Source organism: Rattus norvegicus, chromosome 13 (assembly GCF_021556685.1).
Source record: "Rattus norvegicus strain SHRSP/BbbUtx chromosome 13, alternate assembly SHRSP_T2T, whole genome shotgun sequence".
In the NCBI taxonomy this organism is placed as follows: domain Eukaryota; kingdom Metazoa; phylum Chordata; class Mammalia; order Rodentia; family Muridae; genus Rattus; species Rattus norvegicus.
Genome location: NC_141546.1, coordinates 87,118,960 through 87,138,463, shown reverse-complemented (window position 1 = coordinate 87,138,463; position 19,504 = coordinate 87,118,960). Strand labels below are relative to the sequence as shown.

The following is a 19,504-nucleotide window of genomic DNA, read 5'->3' as shown; positions in this document are numbered from 1 at the left end:
AACTTCCGGTTTGGGGAGCGCTGGGCCACAGAGACGATGCCAGCGGAAGCCTAGAGAGACCGCTAAGAGACTGGAAGGGACCCGAGGCTTCCGCCCAGCGGAGAGGCAAGATGGCTACGGCTAGGGGCGGCTCTGGGCCTGACCCAGGAAGTCGGGGTCTCCTTCTTCTGTCTTTTTCCGTGGTACTAGCAGGTGAGGTCACCCCACCCGGACCTCTGATCTTTAAGAGGAACCGTGCGGAACAGCTCGTCGCAAGTGCAAGCGTTGCCCTTCTGGTTCCGATTTCCCCTCTGTCCCCAGCCCTGTAAATCCTTCTTGTCTTTCGTTCCCATGACATAAGTTCCTCCTTTACCTGAACCTTCATTTCTTCTCTCCGGAGGCATGTCGTTTCGCTTAGTTCTCCCCAGCCCTTTTCTGGGTTTCCAACCTGCTTCTCTTCAACCTTATTCGCATGCCTTGTATGCCTTGTTTTATTTAAAGCCCAGCCACCCCAACAGCAATTAAAAGGGACAGGTGTGAAAAGCTCATCCTCTTTCCTTTGGTTTAGTGTTTTTTTAGATCAAAACAGTCTTGTTTTGTGGTCTCCGTGCAACGTTGCAAAATAAGAGCTCTCATTTCCTCCTGTTGGTTCTAGCTTAAAGTTGTGTTCCTTATTCTCTTTACTTATTAAAGTGAGGCTAACGTTAGCTTCGCTGCTCTAAACTGTTAAGAGGAAAGTAATGATTCAAGGAATTTAAGACGTTTAATGTATATGAATATTTTCGTTTTTTCTAATCTAATGTCTATTTAAGTGATCTTGCAATTGTGAATTACAATCAGTAACACACCTGTAATTATTTATAATGCGTTCAACTAAGAGTTAAGAAAAGCTATACTTTTTTGGAAATGTATGGCTTACCAGTTAAGCCCTGAAATGCAACCATTTCCTTGTATAACCATGACTCTATATTTCTCTACACTCATATTGCTTTTGACTAGCTTCAAGGGAGAAACTGTAGCTGCCCCATACTCTAGGTGTGCTCCCAAATGGTCTGATGTTTCATTAACTGAACAGGTGTGTGGCATAAGGTTTCTTCCCCCCAGGTCTGTTCAGATTCTGAGGTGGTTTTTATTGTTGTTAATGCTTTTCTTTGTTTGGTTTTGGTAATCAATATTCTTAAACCAGAGCTCTTTTCATAACTAATTAGTAATGTATCTATACAAATTAGAAAAGCAGATTTGTTTACCCTTGCAACTAGACGCTGGCACATCTGAAGTCAAAGACTTTGGACAATCATCTTTTAGCTTATAGTTAATTGATCACCATGGAGTTCAATAACTTTCTAAGATACACAGCTAGGTAGTCTTTACAACTCTTAATGCTCCAATAATGTGGTCAAGTAGTAAGAAGAATGATCATAACTCTCGTGTTAGACAGTGCGGTAGTGAACAATTTACCTAAACATGAATCAAGCTGATGATGGTAGAGGTTAATACAAATATCTTTCACTTTTGCCTAACACATTTTATCTTCCGGTCAGGATTGTGTGGGGGAAACTCAGTGGAGAGGAAGATCTACATTCCCTTAAATAAAACAGCTCCTTGTGTCCGCCTGCTCAATGCCACTCATCAGATTGGCTGCCAGTGTAAGTTGAACTTGGGATTTGTGTTTGTGGCCATTAATAATTCAGTTTGTATCCTGGATACTCAGAAGTACTCATGTCCTGCTCAGGAGTCCTGGTGTTCAAATTAGAGTAGATGTCTAGGAGGTGTTTATCATCCGTCCAACCAGGCAAGATAATAAGAGGCGGAATTTAGTAAATGCTATTTTTTTTTTTAAGATTTATTTATTTATTATATATAAGTACACTGTAGCTGTCTTCAGATACACCAGAAGAGGGCATCGGATCTCTTTACAGATGGTTGTGAGCCACCATGTGGTTGCTGGGAATTGAACTCATGACCTCTGGAAGAGCAGTCGGGTGCTCTTAACCGCTGAGCCATCTCTCCAGCCCAGTAAATGCTATTTTAAAGTGTGCATTTTATTTTTACCCCTGCAACAATCCTTGTTATTAACATTGTACAAATGATGAAACTAAAACTTGGGGAAAATCGATTAACTTTCCCGGCATCATCACCATGACGGTAAGAAATCAAGCTAGGATCTGAACCTGGCGGGATTCTCAACTGTCTTACCATACAGTGCTCTAGGAAAAGGCAATCCCATATCCTATGGAGTCAGGTCATCACTGTCACTCTGAATGTTGAACCAAAATGACCCCTTTTCCCCCTCTGAGACACAGTCTTGCTACGTACCCCAAGTTAGGTTTGGCCTTCTGCTGAGTTCTGGGACTGCAACTGTGTGCTTCTCTTTGCTAAGTTTTGGCCACACATGTGTCACTATTCGCTGTTGTTATTTTATGATGCTGCTGCTTGAATCCCTCCATCGAGCTAGGATCCCCCCAACCCCCAAATCCACCTCTTCAAGGGCAATAGACTAGCTGCCACAAAGGCATGCTAAGCAGGGTTGGAGAAGGGACGTGGTGATTGAGAGCACTTGTTGCTCTTAAAAAGGACTGGTTTTGGTTCCCAGCATTCACATGTGCTCTCATCCATCCATCATCACTCCAGTTCCAGGAAATCTGATGTTTCTAACCTCCACTGGCACAGGGCATGCCACTGGGCATGCCCATACACACATGCAGGCAAAACACTCATCCACAAGAATATGTTTTAAGTTATTTTTGTTTTCTTAAACCAACTAAGGGCTGGGGACATGGCCTGGTAGGTAAAAGCTCTCGGGCATGCCTGACAACCTGAATTTGGATCTCTATAACCCATATTTTAAAAAAGCTATAGGCATAATGTGACTTCTTATTCTATCACTTCTATGAAGAGATGGGAGACAGAGACAGGAGATCCCTGGTAACTTAACAGGCTGCATAGTCTGTTGTGTACAACAGAAAAAACAAAAAGACATTTGTCTGAGATCGTCTTCTGGAGGGCATTTGCACACAGGAATGTGCACACACATACACACAAACAAGGGCTGGGGATGTAACTAATTGGTAGAGTGCATTCCTAGCAAATACGAAGTCCTGGTTTCAATCCCTAGCACCATATAAATTGTATACAGTGGCACTGCTGTAATTGTAAACTCAGTAGGTTGCTAATGCCAGCCTGAGCTAGACCCTATTGTTCCTCCTGTCTGCCAAATAGTTGCAAGAAATATAAATGAAGTATTTGGATTTATCCTTGTGCTCTGTAAATGTGTTACAAAACAGAACACATGACAACACTATCATTCTCAACACTGTGTAAATTGCTGGACGTGTAACTCAGTGGTAGAACGGTTGCCTACAAGGCCCCGAATTCAATATCTAGGTACTATATATATATCAATAAAATAAAATGAAAATCACAGCTTGTTTTCTGCTTAAGCTATAATCAGATTTTAGTCTTCCATGGTTAGTAGCTCCGTGGGGATATAATTTTGCCGATAAGCAAGGTCTGATCTTGGCTTCACCACCAAATTGATCAGAAACCCAGTTACTGAGAAGTAAGGACTTTGCTCAGGGAGGTGGGTCTTATTTTATAAGCTTACCTCTGAGCTAGCTATAAACTCATTGGCCCATTATCGCCATACAGGAGGTACTGCAAGTAGATTCATTGGTGTCAAACCACCTTAAGGTTTTTGACGGATTTAATTACTTATCTGAGTTGTGGATGAAGGGAAACCAGATCCAGGACAGACTGCGATCAGACCTGACTAAGGACCCGTCTTCCTGAAGCTAGGCTCTAAAGACTCCTGGAGAAGAGGAATTTCACTGCAGGTTCTCTCTAGCAAAGCAGTAACCTCTAGAGATCAAGCCAAGACCAGAGCGGAGAGCGGAGGGGAGGGGCTGGACTCTGGCCATTTCCTCATGAGGATCTTGTTTCCTTCTCAACCTACTTACTGCTTCATCATACCTGCCTATTCCTTCACAGGCAACGCCCTCTTTAATTAGGGCTGGGAGCATAATGAAGCTAAGGGGAAAAAAATGGAACTCTGGGTTTGGTTTTCTGATTCTAATGGCCTACTTCTATGGATCCTTAAAGTCTCAAAGAAAGCTGTGGAACTATGTTTCCCCTCCATCCCTCCTGTATAAGGCGAATGGGCTAGCAAAGCTGTTCTTGCTGAAGGTCCAGAAAAAGCAAACATGTTACTTAAAACTCTGCAATCATAAGCTGGGACCTTGGTGCAAATCTAGGTTTCTCTAGTCCAGAGTTACAATTTGTTTCTTCCCTGTCCTCCCTGGAGCCGAAGTTACCTTTATTTACTTATTTTTAACTCACCACACTAGTGGTTTTTTTTTTCTCATGTCTTAAGAGCTTTAGCAAGTATTTTCTTCTTTTTGTCATTGTTTTTCTGAACACGTTAGTATCGCGATCTTAACTAAAGCCATCCCAGGGGTTGGGGATTTAGCTCAGTGGTAGAGCGCTTGCCTAGAAAGCACAAGGCCCTGGGTTCGGTCCCCAGCTCCGAAGAAAAGAACCAAAAAAAAAAAACTAAAGCCATCCCAGGCTCTGCTACTCTTCTATATTTTATTATTGCCACGGACATGATCCTGTTAAGTATTTACTGTGCATAAGCCATAGGCAGATGTTGTAGACCCTTCTGCTGCATTTACTCGTCAGAGCTCCTGGGAGACGAATCCTGTTTGGTTAGCAATTGTGAAGTACTTAATGTTTTTTAATCTTCTGTGAGTTACAAGCATTTTAGTGCTGCGGCCTAGAAGCCTGGTTCTCAAATCTGATTGTATATATTGAAGAATTATATATGGTAATTTTAGAAAATGCATGTGTCCTCCAAGAGAAGGCCTAAGCATCTGTGTTTTCCTAAAGGTGCAGTGGCTGGGGTACAGCTGTCTGGTAGCAGGGTATTATACATGAGGCCTTTGACTGGGTCCCTAGCACCAAAACAGCAGAGCAAAGAAGACCTTCCATTGTGATTCCATCCCACAGTCCGTTTGAGGACTAGTATCTAAAATAAGTCTTGAATAGCACAGTCTTCAGCGAGGAGAAAATTCTCAGGGAAATCCTAGGATCTCTCTGCATGGTTTCCTAGAGACTCGAGATATTATGTTAAACTCCAGGCATGCCGGACTGTGGCTTGTCAGTCCTCTGAGACAGTATTTCCAAGTCTTGGTCACATCATGAGATGTAAAGAATATTATAATTTAGCATCCTAACACATATAAAAATGGGCACTATTCATAGGCTATCCTGCATGAATGAGGCATGTACTCATTTGGACAACTGAGGGGCTTTTAAAATCTTAGACCCAGGAAGAAGTCAGTGTTCATCAGCACATCTTCAATCCATTCCAGGCCTACCAGTTGGGAAACTCTGCTCTAGAGAGCTCAGAGTTCTAGATTAAAATCACCTAAAACTGGCCAGGGGCAAATAAAGATATTCCCAAAGGAGGCTGGAAAATAGTGACCCAAGAAAGCTACTACTAAGGCCACGGAATCTATGCCTTTTCAAAGGAAGATCAGAGCTGTAAATCTGAGCTGGAATTGTACAGGCTGGCATTTTCTAAAGGAAAATGTAGATTTTGGAACTTGAGTGTCTAATGTTCTTGAATCTTGTGTATATAGGTAAGTGTCGGAATTGGGCAAAAAGGTGAAAATTGCAGAACTTTTCCAGCATCTAATTAAAAGGCCATACGGCCAACACAGTGACAACATGTGAAAGTGCTTAAAACCCCATGACCCAAGTCCAAACTGTTAAAATTTTTTCAGAAAGACCTCTAATGAATCCACTTGGGCTTTTGTTCTCCTTTTCCTGCATTGGGGTAATGCAGCTCTTCAAGTCTAGAAGTGGCGGTGTTTACCCTAACATTTTGTGACATCTTTAGAGATAAAAGATCTGCAGAAGCTGGATATGGTGGCCTTGAATCGCAGGACTTGGAAAGCAGAGGCAGGAGGATCACTGCAAATACAAGGCCAGCTTGGTCTACACAGTCAGTTCAGGTCAGCCAGGGTTACATAGTGAGACCCTGTTTTTAAAAAAAAAAAAATCTGTAGACTTGTCAACTGTGGGAGCTTTAATTTGATCCATTCTATCCTGGCAGCTTCAATTAGTGGGGATACAGGGGTTATCCACGTAGTGGAGAAAGAAGACGACCTGAAATGGGTATTGACGGATGGCCCCAACCCCCCTTACATGGTTCTGCTGGAGGGCAAGCTCTTTACCAGGTGAGAACTGGGTGCCAAGAACACTTCCTGGGACTGTGTGGAAAGAAAGAGTTGGTCCTTGTATCGATGAGAGGCAACTTCTGCTGCTCTGGTTGATAGGGGACAGGAAGCAGGGTTTGTATTCAGAAAAGAGGAGATACCGTCAAAAGGAATCATCTTATTGATCTCAAAATTAGACCTTCAGGGAAGAAGGAGTGGTGTCCAAAATCTCTCAAGGACAAGGTAGATGAAACACCGAACACGGGTTGGACCATAGTTCAGACTCAGAGGTTAAGCCCCAAAGTGAGAAAGAGTGAGTTGGTAGTTCTGAGTCCCTAATTCTCCAGTTGTTTCCATTCTGAGTATCAATCTGTCTGATACCTTCCTGTCTTCATTTCTGTCCTTCTCTCCATCCTAGAGATATAATGGAAAAGCTGAAGGGGGAAACCAGTAGAATCGCTGGTCTTGCCGTGACTCTAGCCAAGCCCAATTCAACGTCAAGCTTCTCTCCTAGCGTGCAGTGCCCAAATGATGGGTTTGGTAAGAGCCTCAAAGATCCCGAGAACCGTCCGTTGCTCCATAATAATTGTTGCTCCCGGGGCAGGGGCAGGGGCAGGGGCGGTCCACACATATCTCTGTTCTCTTTTAATTCCACACTCTGCCCTCCCCCTTCTTTGACACATGCTCAGATACTGAATCTGCCAGCCTAGACATCACTGGTACTGGTTTCTGTATTTTGGCAGGAGTCACTGGCTCTTTTTGTACCCTTACCCTCAGACCAGTGATATCCTAACCTTCCCACCTCTCCTGGTCCCTCAGGGCTGGGTGCCTCAGTAAACCGTTCCCGACACTGCTCCCTGCTTCCCTCCCTCTAGGTATTTACTCCAACTCCTATGGGCCAGAGTTTGCTCACTGCAAAAAAACATTGTGGAATGAACTGGGCAATGGCTTGGCTTATGACGACTTCAGTTTCCCCATCTTTCTTCTTGAAGATGAGAACGAAACCAAGGTCATCAAGCAGGTACTGACTCTGGCAGCTCTAGTGAGAAAGAATTATTTCCATGTTCTTGTGTTATTTGGAGGGAGGCTTGTTCAACTCATACACACCTTGAAAAATGGTTCCTCAAAACATCCAAGGAGTTTGGTCAAGTGTGGAGGTGCACACGTCATTACTCAGGAGGTAGAGACATACCAACCAGGGTTACATAGCAAGACCCTGTCTCAAACAAACAAGAACTTGGAGGTTTCTTATCTAGTGTCCTCACAATCTTCTCTCATCATTTCTTTCTTGTCTGGTATTATAGCAATGGAAACTTTGGACTGGACAGAAATACATGGAAGAAGAATATAAAACAAGGTGTTTAGCCATGGTTAAGAACAAGATAAAAAGAACATTGGACCAGGCATAGGCAGGAAGATGGCCAAAAGTTCAGGGTTGTTGTTCTAGGCCAGCCTGGGCAACAGTGAGACCTTGTCTGATAAAGAGCAAAGCAAAACTAGACAGAGAGAAATGGATTAGGAGTTGAGCTTAGTAAATCCCTGAGGTTCTCTCTCTCTCTCTCTCTCTCTCTCTCTCTCTCTCTCTCTCTCTCTCTGTGTGTGTGTGTGTGTGTGTGTGTGTGTGTGTGTGTACATGTGTGTGGGAACACAGTGTCAGGGCCAGAGGAGGACATCAGATGTCCTGCTCTCACTCTCCACCTTACGCCTGGAGTCACTTACTCCCTGGCCCTAGGCTGTCAGCCTGCAAGCACCTACAATCCTCTTGTCTCCCATCATTGCTGGGGTTTCAGGTGCACGCTCGGCCTCCATGGGTGCTAGGATTAGAACATAGCTCTTCATGTTTGCCCAGCAAACACCCTTGCCCACTGAGTCTTCTCTCCAGCCCCTTGGATGGGTTGTTTGTAGCTCTAATTTGTCCTAATTCTGTCTAGTCTAGCTTCTTCATTTTAAGATCAGTTAAAAGGTCTGTCTTTAGAATGACAAAATGAGTGGCTGGCCAAGCTGTTGTGAATTGTTATTTTTAGCTGATACTCCCTCAATCCAGACACACCAAGAGCAGTGGCTGAACTTGGGCGTGATAACACACACCTATACTGTCAGTGAACCAGGTTTATGAGGTTAGGGCCACTGTAAACTGTGCAGGGATACGTTTATCTACTCCGACCAGTCTGTTGAGTCCATGCCATTTGTACTGATTGAGGAATTTTTCTCTTTGACCTTATATGGTTATCCCAGGACACCTGTAGCTTGGGGACTTAATGTCTCCCAAAAGGGGGTGGCTTAAGAATGGAGCTGGGCCTTCCTCTTCCTGGAAAGCCAGAGAGGGCCTCCACAGCTAGCTGTCTAAGTGGGGTCCGTCTCCTCTCCAGTGCTATCAAGATCACAACCTGGGTCAGAATGGCTCTGCACCGAGCTTCCCACTGTGTGCTATGCAGCTCTTCTCACACATGCACGCCGTCATCAGCACCGCCACCTGCATGCGACGCAGCTTCATCCAGAGCACCTTCAGCATCAACCCAGGTAAGCAGATGCAGCCGTGCAGGTGGGCCAGCCGGGGAGCTCGTGAGATACAGCCAGGGACGGAGTGGGCCCGGGCAGCAGGCGCTGGGCGGGAGACTTCTCAAGAGAGCCAGAGCTAGACCAGTTGAATGTGGAGAAATGGCCCTTGGGGTGGATGAGGACTGGTCTGGAGTATCTTGAAGGCCTTCTCCATAACTCCCTCCCCCTTAGCTCTATCGATCTCATTGTTTGTGTCCTACTCAGAAATCGTCTGTGACCCCTTATCCGACTACAACGTATGGAGCATGCTTAAGCCTATAAATACGTCTGGGGGATTAGAACCTGATGTCAGGGTTGTGGTTGCAGCCACACGGGTGAGTTTTGTCCCTCTGCAGCATGGGCAGGGCTCTCTAGGTCTCTCTGATTTCAGAGTGAACCCTACTGGGGAGCCTTGAAGGAGGGGGAGCTGGGCTGTCAGACTCCCCAGCTCTAATACGTGTCCTGTCACACATGGGTTCTCTTGGAGCAGGAGAAGGAGCCTGGGCTTGGCTCTCACAGTCCAGTTTTTAAATTTAGCCCCCTATCTTGTCTTCCAGCTGGATAGCCGGTCCTTCTTCTGGAATGTGGCCCCAGGGGCAGAAAGTGCCGTTGCCTCCTTTGTCACTCAGCTGGCCGCAGCTGAAGCTTTGCACAAGGCACCTGATGTGACCACCCTACCCCGAAATGTGATGTTTGTCTTCTTCCAGGGGGTAAGGGCTTTTTCCCTAGGGCATGATGACAAAGAGGAAGGGGATGGTCATGGTAGGAGAGGAATTATTGATCTGAGCTGATAATCAGAGTTTCTGCATGGCTTTCTCTATTTTCCTTTGAACCTCCCCCCGACTCCCTTTTTTAAGGAAGCTTCTATTTCCTGAAGTTATGTCTCCTTTTCTCCCCTCGTTGATAAGATTACTTTGAGGCTTCCTTTCTTGTTTTATCATCCCAATCGCTGTGGTGTGACAGCTGGGCTGTAGTATAAGGTTAATAGCAGCCAGAACTTCGAAGAGTAGTAGAGTCTAGAACTCTGTGACAGCTGGTGTTTGCTTTGAGCCCTCACAAAGGCTGCTCTCCCCATGTCTAGTCCCAAGAAATCCCATGATGCATCCATGTGAGAGACAGCTGGTTAAGTTGCTGGTGGGGGATGGTACAGCACATGGCTATAAGATGGCTAGCGACTGAGGTGACCTCAGACTGCCCTATTCCTTGGGAATTTCTCCTATCTCCACCCCTCAGGAAACTTTTGACTACATTGGCAGCTCAAGGATGGTCTATGACATGGAGAACGGCAAGTTTCCTGTGCGGCTAGAGAACATTGACTCCTTTGTGGAGCTGGGGCAGGTGTGTGTCTATCCAACCCCTTCCTTGAACTTAAGCTGTCCGTTTTTATGGCCTGCGCTGCAGGCACTGCCCATCTCTCCCCTTGACGTCTGTCTGTCTCCCAGGCATGGGTCGCAGCAGGAGACAGGTCATACATGTTACTCTTCATCTTCCCAGGTGGCCCTAAGGACGTCACTAGAACTCTGGATGCACACAGATCCTATGTCTCAGAAAAATGAATCTGTGAAGAACCAGGTAATCCACAGAGAAGAGAAAGGGTGGAATTAGGTATTGGCTAAAGATGAACCCCACTGGTGTGTGAAAAGAATCATAAACTCAGTGGTACCCATTGGTTCCCTGGAACAGATAGTTCTTGTGGTCATTCCATACCTGAATCCTACAGCTCATGAAGGATGGATGGCTGAGTACTTGCTCCTTTTCCTTTTTTTTTCTTTTTTTTTTCTTTTTTCTTTTTGGCTTTTGAGATAGGATTTCTCTGTGTAGCCCTGGCTGTCCTAGAACTGGCTCTGTAGTCCAGGCTGGCTCAAAAGATCAACCTTCCTCTGCCTCCTGACTTCTGGGATTAAAGGAGTGTGCCACCACCACTCAGTGTGACTTACTCCTTTTCTTGCTGTCCCATAGACTCAGTTGTCAAGACTGCCTGTCGGAGTCCTGCCTGTACCAGGCTCTTGTTCAAATTGCCCTCCACTTTATTGGTGGGGCACTGGCATAAATTTATTTCATTTTATATGTATAAGCATTTGCCCGCATGTGTATGCACCACATGCATATACATGCACAGGGAGGTCAGAAGAGGGCATATCCTTTGAACTGGAATTGCAGATGCTATGAACCACCATGTGGTACTAAGGATCAAACCTGGGTCCTCTCCAATAGCAACAAGTGCTCCTAACCACTGAGCCATCCCTCCAGCCAATGCCCTTCTCTTCCTCACATGTAGTCAAGGCTCTTACTGCCTGCCAATGCAGCTGTAAGCCTGCTTTTCTCCTTGGAGCACTCCTGTTGCCACTCCAGCCTCTGCTGTGACCCCTGCTCTGGGTTCCTGTAGCTCTCAGAGAATTCCTTACATATTTGACATTCCATTGTTGATTGCCCCCCTTCAGTTCTGCACAACAAATCACACAGGAAAGGCCCACTGTGGATAGGGATGTGGAAAACTCAGGCCCCTTTGTGCCTTATCCTCCTAACACATGGACTGTAGAAAGTTCAGAGAGACTTGTCCAAACTGAAGATTGTTCAGGAGAGCACAGGGCCACAGAGCCCTCCTGCTCCTGTGCCCCGCTCCCAGCAGTCCGCTTCTGTGCCGTTCTCAGGTGGAGGATCTTCTGGTCACTCTGGAGCAGAGTGGTGCTGATACCCCTCAAGTTGTCCTGAGCAGACTAGTCCAGTCCCAGGCCCTTCCACCATCATCTCTACAACGATTTCTTCGGGCTCGAAACATCTCTGGTGTGGTCTTGGCTGACCACTCTGGTTCCTTCCACAATCGGTGAGTCGCCTGACCCTGTATCCTCTGTTTTCAGAGGAAGTCTATTCTTTTTTTTTTCTTTTTTAAGATTTATTTATTTAAATTTAACAACAACAACAAAAAGATTTATTTACGGGGTTGGGGATTTAGCTCAGTGGTAGAGCGCTTGCAAGGCCCTGGGTTCGGTCCCCAGCTCCGGAAAAAAGAACAAAAAAAAAAAAAAAAAAGATTTATTTACTATGTATACAGTCTGCTTTCATGTATGCCTGCAGGCCAGAAGAGGGCATTGGATCTCCTTACAGATGGTTGTGAGCCACCATGTGGTTGCTGGGAATTGAACTCAGGACCTCTGGAAGAGCAATCAGTGCTCTTATCCTCTGAGCCATCTCTCCAGCCCAGGAAGTCTATTCTGTAGTGTGGGAGGAAGACTGCTGTCCTCTCCCACCCCATACGCTGCCTCTAAAAACCTCCAGGAAGTTTGGTTCTTTTTTTTTTTCTTTTTTTCAGAGCTGGGGACCGAACCCAGGGCCTTGTGCTTGCTAAGCAAGCGCTCTACCACTGAGCTAAATCCCCAACCCGGAAGTTTGGTTCTTTACACAGTAGCCTATTCATGGGAGGCCTGGGACCCTGGTTGTTAACCTTTAGCACCTCCTAGTACAATCATCCTCTGAGATGGTTCCACTTTTCCCAGGTTCCTCTGGCACCTGAGTTCCCAAGGACTACTACAAAGGGCATTATCTCAAGCCAAGCATAGGAAGATGGAGGGTAGTTTTTTGGCTGGAAGACAGGAGTGGTCCCTCTCCGGGATCCATGAACAGTGTTTTACTTTGTAAATGTGACATGTTGTTACCCTGTGGTAGTACACGTGACTGAAGATAAGAAGGCACTGCTAGTCACCTCTCTCCTGGTTCTGGATTCCCTCATGCTGCGCCTAACTTGAGGCCAGGGAGAACAGGGGACTTCCCACTCAGGCTAGACGGCTCTCTCCCCAGCCTCCTTGGAGCCAAATGAGGGTTTAAGTAAAAACGTTGAAGCAGATTCTCTGATCCTACCAAAGATCCTTTCTCACTGTATGCAGGGAGTGACAGTTCTAGATTACTCTCTGCTTTCCAAATCTTGTATGATTCTCTTGGTTGTGTTGTTGATTTGGCTCTGTATGGGAGCAATTTATTCCTGCATAAGAGGCATTTGAGTAGGAAGGCTAAGGGTGCTCTTTTAAAGTCCGTCACAGTGATTTGATCCAGAATATCTGTTTGTGGCTGTGAGCATGCCTGATCTTAGTAGCTGACAGTTTCCCTGTATCACTGAGAGCATTCATTAGAACACTCGCACAGGGTGGCAGTTCTCTGAAAAGCCAGCCCAAACAGTCCCTAGAGCTTGGGGATTGCTTACCTTGTATACTGTGTCCATCGCAGAGGCTTCAAAGTCCTTTACCCACCACATTCCTGCTTCCCATTTCCAACTCCTCTTTTCTTTCTCCTCTCCCACTGAAGAGTAAGATAGCAGGTTCTACGTGAGGGGTGTTTAGATAGGAAAGGAAGAGGGCCTGGCTCCCTTCAGCCAGGGCTCACGCTAACTTCCCTGACAGGTATTACCAGAGCATTTATGACACTGCTGAGAACATTAACGTGACCTATCCTGAGTCGCAGAGCCCAGAAGAGGACCTCAACTTTGTAACAGACACTGCCAAGGTAGCACTGACCTGGGCTGGGTGGGAGAAGTACAAGGGAGGTGCCTGGAGACAGCTGAGCCATCCAGCCCTTCTCCTCCCCTGCTGCAGGCACTGGCAGATGTTGCCACAGTGCTGGCACGAGCTTTGTACAAGCTTGCAGGAGGAACCAACTTCAACAACTCCATTCAGGCTGATCCCCAGACAGTAAGAAAAATGGGCCTCTGGTCCGTTCTGTTTCTGTTAACCCGGGCTTCCCCCTTCCCCAACGTCCTAAACTTTGGGATTTAGCATGCCCCTTCATGCCTGCGAGGGTGATACCTCTGGGAGTTCTTGAGTGGCTTGATCTACATCCTTGTGACTGGCCACCGTCTCCCAGCCCCAGTAGTAGAGTTCCTATCTTGTAACTGGGCTCTGTTCACTGTTTCCTTGGTCTTGTGGAAAGTCGGAGCAATTTTTTTCTTTTGTGTGCCAATCCTAGGTTACACGTCTGCTCTATGGGTTCCTGGTCAGAGCTAACAACTCATGGTTTCAGTCTATCCTCAGACATGATCTGAGGTCCTATTTGGGTAAGCATCTGCTGTGAGAAGGGGGATTCCCACCTGATGAACCGTGCAAAGAAAAGGGCATTGTTTTGCTTTAATCTTTTTTTTTTTTCCTCTACTTTCTTTCTGCCTGTCTTCCTTCCTTTTTCTTGATGTTGGTTGGACCCTCTTCTAACATGCTCCCTTCTGGCCAATGCTGGGTTCTTTCTGTTTCTGCCCCACTTGACCTCACCTTCCAAATCCCCCTTTCCCTTTGGCCCGCAATCAGATGATGGGCCTCTTCAACACTACATCGCTGTCTCCAGCCCTACCAACACGACTTACGTTGTGCAGTATGCCTTGGCAAACCTGACTGGCAAGGTGACCAACCTCACCCAAGAGCAGTGCCAGGATCCAAGTAAAGTCCCAAATGAAAGCAAGGATGTGAGTGGCGGTGGGTGTCGGAGATATCCTGGGGCCTCTTTCCCTTGGAGAAGTTGGGAGACTCCTGGGAAGACGGGGGGACTGGCATGGAAAGGCAGAAGGCTAGTCTTAGGAACCTGAGTGTTGAGGAAGCTGTGGCCTGAGTGAAGTTAGGCCACCTGTGGGAAGAAGAGTTGCAGCCAGTTGGTGAAGTTGGTTGAAATATGGTACCAAAGGGGCACAGGGAGCAAGAGAGAAGAGTGTCAGCTCAGCCCTATGCTGTGACCTGTCTTCCTGTGCAGTTGTATGAATACTCGTGGGTACAAGGCCCTTGGAATTCCAACAAGACAGAGCGGCTCCCACGGTGTGTGCGCTCCACAGTACGACTGGCTAGGGCCTTGTCCCCCGCCTTTGAGCTGAGTCAGTGGAGCTCCACAGAATACTCTACGTGGGCCGAGAGCCGCTGGAAAGATATCCAAGCTCGGATATTCCTCATTGCCAGCAAAGAACTTGAGGTAAGCATGGCCTGGAGGGAGGTGGTACACTCCCATGGCTCTCCTCACTCACTGCCTTGCCTCTTGTCTGTCAGGCTCCTTGCTGCTGTTTCTCATTTGTCCTGGATCTGTAGCAGAACCAGTACAGTCTGTGCCTGGTCTGTCCCTGCCTCACATTAGAAGTCTTCTCCACACTGATAGCTAGAATGCACTTAGGAGAGAGCCCTGTTGGACCTAAGAAAGGTCTTCCGTGTCTCTCACTCTTGGCACAGCTGGGACAAGTCAGTCAGATAGTTACTGAGCCCCTGTTATAGTAAGTCACGAACATAAGCAATAAGCATAAGCAAGACAATGCCAGACAACCAAAGCCATGGGTCCTGCCTACCTCAGATCACCTAAACAAAGAACAGACACTGTCACCGAGGAGAGTCTGGTCTGCTAACTGGGAAGGTGCTGCCCGTGGTTGTTGCTAGTTCTTGGGCACTTGACTTCAGTGCTGAATTATGATGGCATTTCTTCCTGGTTACCTAAGGCTATGACGTTCTGACAACCCTTTTCTCCCCTGCCCACACCTTCACCCTCACAGTTCATCACGCTGATCGTGGGCTTCAGCATCCTCGTCTTTTCTCTCATCGTCACTTATTGTATCAACGCCAAGGCCGATGTCCTTTTCGTTGCTCCCCGAGAGCCAGGAGCTGTGTCTTACTGAAGAGGACTCCAGCTCTCCCTGCCAGCTCTGAACTTTCCTTCCCAAACCAGGTGTCTGACTGGGAACAAACCACTAATTTGTCACTGGACTGTCTCTGGGCCTGCTTAGACTGGGATTGACAGGTAGATGGAAATGTGAGTGGAGAGATAACTAAGTTGCCTCCCCTTCTCAGCCCCCCTTTCCCATTCGTTTTTCCTTCTCTAATACCAGGGATTACGACAGAGGCCTGCTGCTCCTGTCTAACTCCCAGTTACCCTCTCCCATCAGCCCTTTCTCGGGATTCCTCCTGTCTTTCATCCTGCCCTGTACTGCCCTCTGACCCCACTGTCACCCGACCCCCACAGCCTCCTGTGTTCAGCCACCTGCTGCACCAGGAAGAGGGTGTGAAAGATTGGGCATCGGCATCCAAGCACCCTGAACCTGAGGGAAGGAATGGGTTCCCTGGCTGAGCCAGTGTCTCTTTCTCACTGTCCTTTCTCCAGGCGTGCAGATGGCATGTTAGTGTGGGCATGCTGTTAGGTGGGTATCCCACCTCCAGCCCACAGTGCTCGGATGTACTTTTTATTATTAAACTATAATATCTATTTTTGTTGGGCTTTTTCTTTTTTTTCTTTTTTTTCTTTTTTTTGTAAATATATAAATAGCAAGTTTCATTAAAATTATCCAATACAATTTGTACTTGTTGTTTGGTATTCTTCCCAGGTCACCATGTCCAGTGACGCTGGACTAGAGTGCAGTGTGTGCTGCTTCGCTGTCCAGAGGAAGACACTGTTAGAACGCAGGCCAAGTGAAGCCCCTCTTAGCACAGCACTAGCGTAGCTCCTGTATTCACTGACTCTGAGCAGGAGCAGAGATGAAGCAGACACTGCCCGGTAGACTCGGATTGCTCAGGGTTGGAGTGAGAGACAAGGACAGATTTACAACTAGAAATAACATTTAGTGTAATGAGTGGAAGCTTGAGATGTGCTCCTTCTGGGACAGGGCACTGGAAGTGACTGTAAGTCAGGATTTAAGAATCACCACACGCAGACGCACAGCGAGCGAGCGAAGGCACACGCTTAGGAAATGATAAGTTACCTGCTGTGCCTGAGCCCCTGGGATGAGCACTAGGTGATGAGGTGGGGGCCACGGCAGAAGGTTCTGTATGGCATGCTAAGGAGTTTGAGCCATCCACTGAATGGCACACGCTTTGTGGGTGAATATAGGAGTGTTTTGGGACTTCTTTAGAAAGAGCCTCAGCTCTTGGATAATGATTCCCCACGTCTTCATGGAGCCAACACTGCAGAGCCGCAAGTGAACGTGGGCCGAGGCTGAGTCAGCTGAGGCCAGGAGAGGAGAACCGGCAGCAGTGGAGTCCTAAGTGGGGCCTTCTCTCCTTGTTGCTAGCCAGAAGGCCGTTGCTCACACATGCCTAAAGACCAGCAGAGCCGGAAACTGGCTGTTTTCACAGTCCAAACACTCCGTGTCCTGTTCACCTTTTTGAGAATCCTGCTGAGAGGAAATGGTTTTTCTCTAGGTTTCTCTCCAGGCTCCCTGGAGGAGGCCTGTTTGGGGTTCTGAGATAGGAAACATACCCTGCTGCTTCCCCTGCAAGCCCCCAGTTGGAGCTGGAAAAGCTGTATGTTGTGCTGGCGCTGGTGGGAGCCGCACACAGCTGCTGCCATAGTCTGGACCAGCTCCATGCCTCCCTTGGCCAACAGGTCTCCCTGCGGACTGAACAGTAAACTCCCTCATCCTGCTGGCAGCCTCAGGAAGTGCGGACTCGGCTGGGTACCAGAGAGGGGGCCAAACAGAGAAACAGGCTTGGGCAGAGTCAAGAGATCTGGGGGGGAGGGGGGGTAAGGAGAACACAGAATCTGAGCTCGTGTTCTGTCTTCCATGCTCCCTCCATATTGCACCATTCCACACCAACCTCCCTGCCAACAACAGCAGAGCCCACCCACTTCATGGGTTTTGCAGAAGTCAGGCTCCGTAGAAAGCACGGCCACCGAGACTCTCACTCCTCAGACCACTGTGCTAGCCCATGGCCTGCAGCATCTTAGGGGCCACACAGTTTGTAATACCTTAGCTGTCCCCTAGACAGGCCTCATCACCCAGTGCCTTCTGGAATGCTTCATTTTCTAGCCCCCTTCCATTCCCTAAGGGCTTCCTTCCTGCCCTGCTTTTGCCGGGTCATATTGACCCTGCTCTTCCAACCCAGGTAGCAAGTTCAGTGAATGACCACTGGGACGCCTCCTCCCTCAAGTCTAACTAGGCTTTCCCTCCTGCTGGTTGAATAAAGAGGTGACTCTTCTTTTTCTAACTTCTCGGTTGCTATCCAAACGGACATTGTAGGAGGAGATATGTTCTTTGTGTGTGCACACGTGTGCCACAGCATGTATATGGTCAGAGGACAACTTTGGGGTGTCGAATCTCTCCTGTCATGGGACCTAGGGTGGCCCAGTCTGCATGGCAAATACTTTTACCAGCTGAGCTATCTACGGTCCAAACCTTTTAAACATCTACACTCTGTTCTATACTAAAATCCCTCCTTATTCGATAGAACTTTGTGCCTTCAAGGGAATGTGTTTGTTTGTTTGTTTGTTTGTTTGTTTGTGGCAAGGTTTCACTATTTAGCCCTGGCTAACCTGGCACTTGCTATGTAGAAGAGGCTGACTTCAAACTCACAGAGATCCACCTACCTGCACTCCATGTCTGCTTCTGCCCTGGGGAAGCTTAGCAGGGTGTGTGGGTGGAATGCAGGCCCCTGGTCCGCAGAGAGTGTACCAGTAAAGGACATATACATCCTGGGAACTGCTTTGGAGAACTGGTTTAGTTTAACTGGAGGGGAGAAGGTGGCATTAATCCCTCTGGGGGGGGGGGGGGCACAGTGTCTGGGGCAAGGTTTGTGTGACCATGTACAATTGGCCAGGACAGGGGTGTGGGAAGATACTTCATCTGCATACTAAGGGGCTGGGGGCTCGAAGGGGGGAAAAATCTTATAAAGCCAAACAAGGATGAGGCCTGATAACTCTCAGGGTAATAAATTCTTACTAGGGTTGATAGTGGGGACGACTTTCTGGCGCCAGGTTGGGGGAGGGGAGGGAGCCAGTGCCTGCTGTCCTCCTGTGACACATCTGGGGTTGAAGCTCTTCTCGACCCTTTCCCCATATATTCTGGGCAATTAGGTCCCACAGGCCACAGGCCTGTACTTTCTGAGTGGTAGGTTTTAAGGAATGTGCCACAGCCAACTTTTTTTTTTTTAAATTAGCATGCAAAGCAACTAGTTGTGGCATTTTCATGTGTGTGTGTGTGTGTGTGTGTGTGTGTGTGTGTGTGTGTGTGTGTGAGAGAGAGAGAGAGAGAGAGAGAGAGAGAGAGAGAGAGAGAGAGAGATCTTCCTCTCCCTTATTAATTTCTTCCATACTCCCTGTATCCAGGGACTTATAATTTCTAGCACCTTAGAAATCTTTTTTTTTAGACATAGTCTTTCTTGATAGCCCAGGTTAGCCTCAAACTCAATCATTCTTGCCTCAGTATCTCAGTATCTTGAATACTGGAGCTACAGGTAGTCACCACCCTGTTCAGAGAATCAACTCGTTTGATTTGATAAATGGCAGCTAGCATAGAGGAGTGAGGCTGCTTGTCCAGGGACAATAGGGAGAGACTGAGATAAGACTAGAATGTCTTAGATCTGTGCCAGTGCTGGGCCTGGCTGTAGGAGTAGCAGTTTGCCCATGCATGGTTAAAGCATAAGAGATATGGCATCTTTTCAAGACTGAAGTTTAGATATAGGGAAGGGACATGACCCAGGATAACCCAGCAAGGCTGTGTATGCTCCGTACCAGATCAGTTCTAGATAAGTTCTACCCGAGTTCAGAGGCCAATGGAGAAAAGCCTCATGCGTTATTAAGAGGTCAGGACCAACCAGAGTTTTTGCTCTGCTGCTTGTGTGACATTGGGAGGGGCATTGCCCCTCTCTGGGCCCCAGTGTTCTTTGTAGAGTGTAGACTTGGACAAGAGACTGCTCTCTAGTCCGAACTGGCTCTGTCTGGTTCTAGGAAGGAACAACTGAGGGTTTAGCCTCCTCTTGTCCCTAAGGCCCTCAGGGAAGGTTGAAAAGATGATCAATTCATGGACTCTCAGAGACAGCACAAGGATCAACACT

At 47.3% G+C, this 19,504-nt stretch overlaps 1 protein-coding gene across 6 annotated transcripts; it reads left to right on the top strand.

The window, feature by feature from the left end:
• Positions 1–18: 18 nt before the first annotated feature.
• Ncstn (nicastrin) lies at positions 19–16,029 on the top strand. 6 transcript variants are annotated; one of them, NM_174864.3, is made up of 17 exons: positions 19–192; positions 1,521–1,625; positions 6,095–6,218; positions 6,616–6,737; positions 7,073–7,218; positions 8,567–8,717; positions 8,961–9,070; positions 9,293–9,445; positions 9,969–10,073; positions 10,230–10,307; positions 11,387–11,559; positions 13,127–13,229; positions 13,319–13,414; positions 13,689–13,776; positions 14,021–14,175; positions 14,457–14,669; positions 15,235–16,029. In NM_174864.3, exons 1-17 carry the CDS (start codon positions 111–113, stop codon positions 15,355–15,357), a joined length of 2,127 nt encoding a protein of 708 aa, NP_777353.1. In that variant the 5' UTR covers positions 19–110; the 3' UTR covers positions 15,358–16,029. The 6 variants fall into 6 exon arrangements, 3 of the variants coding, with proteins under 3 accessions (NP_777353.1, XP_087436422.1, XP_087436421.1); XR_015635133.1 differs by having other exon boundaries at positions 100–192; positions 14,021–14,185; XR_015635135.1 differs by lacking the exon at positions 6,095–6,218 and having other exon boundaries at positions 100–192; positions 14,021–14,185.
• The last annotated feature ends 3,475 nt before the right edge of the window (positions 16,030–19,504 follow it).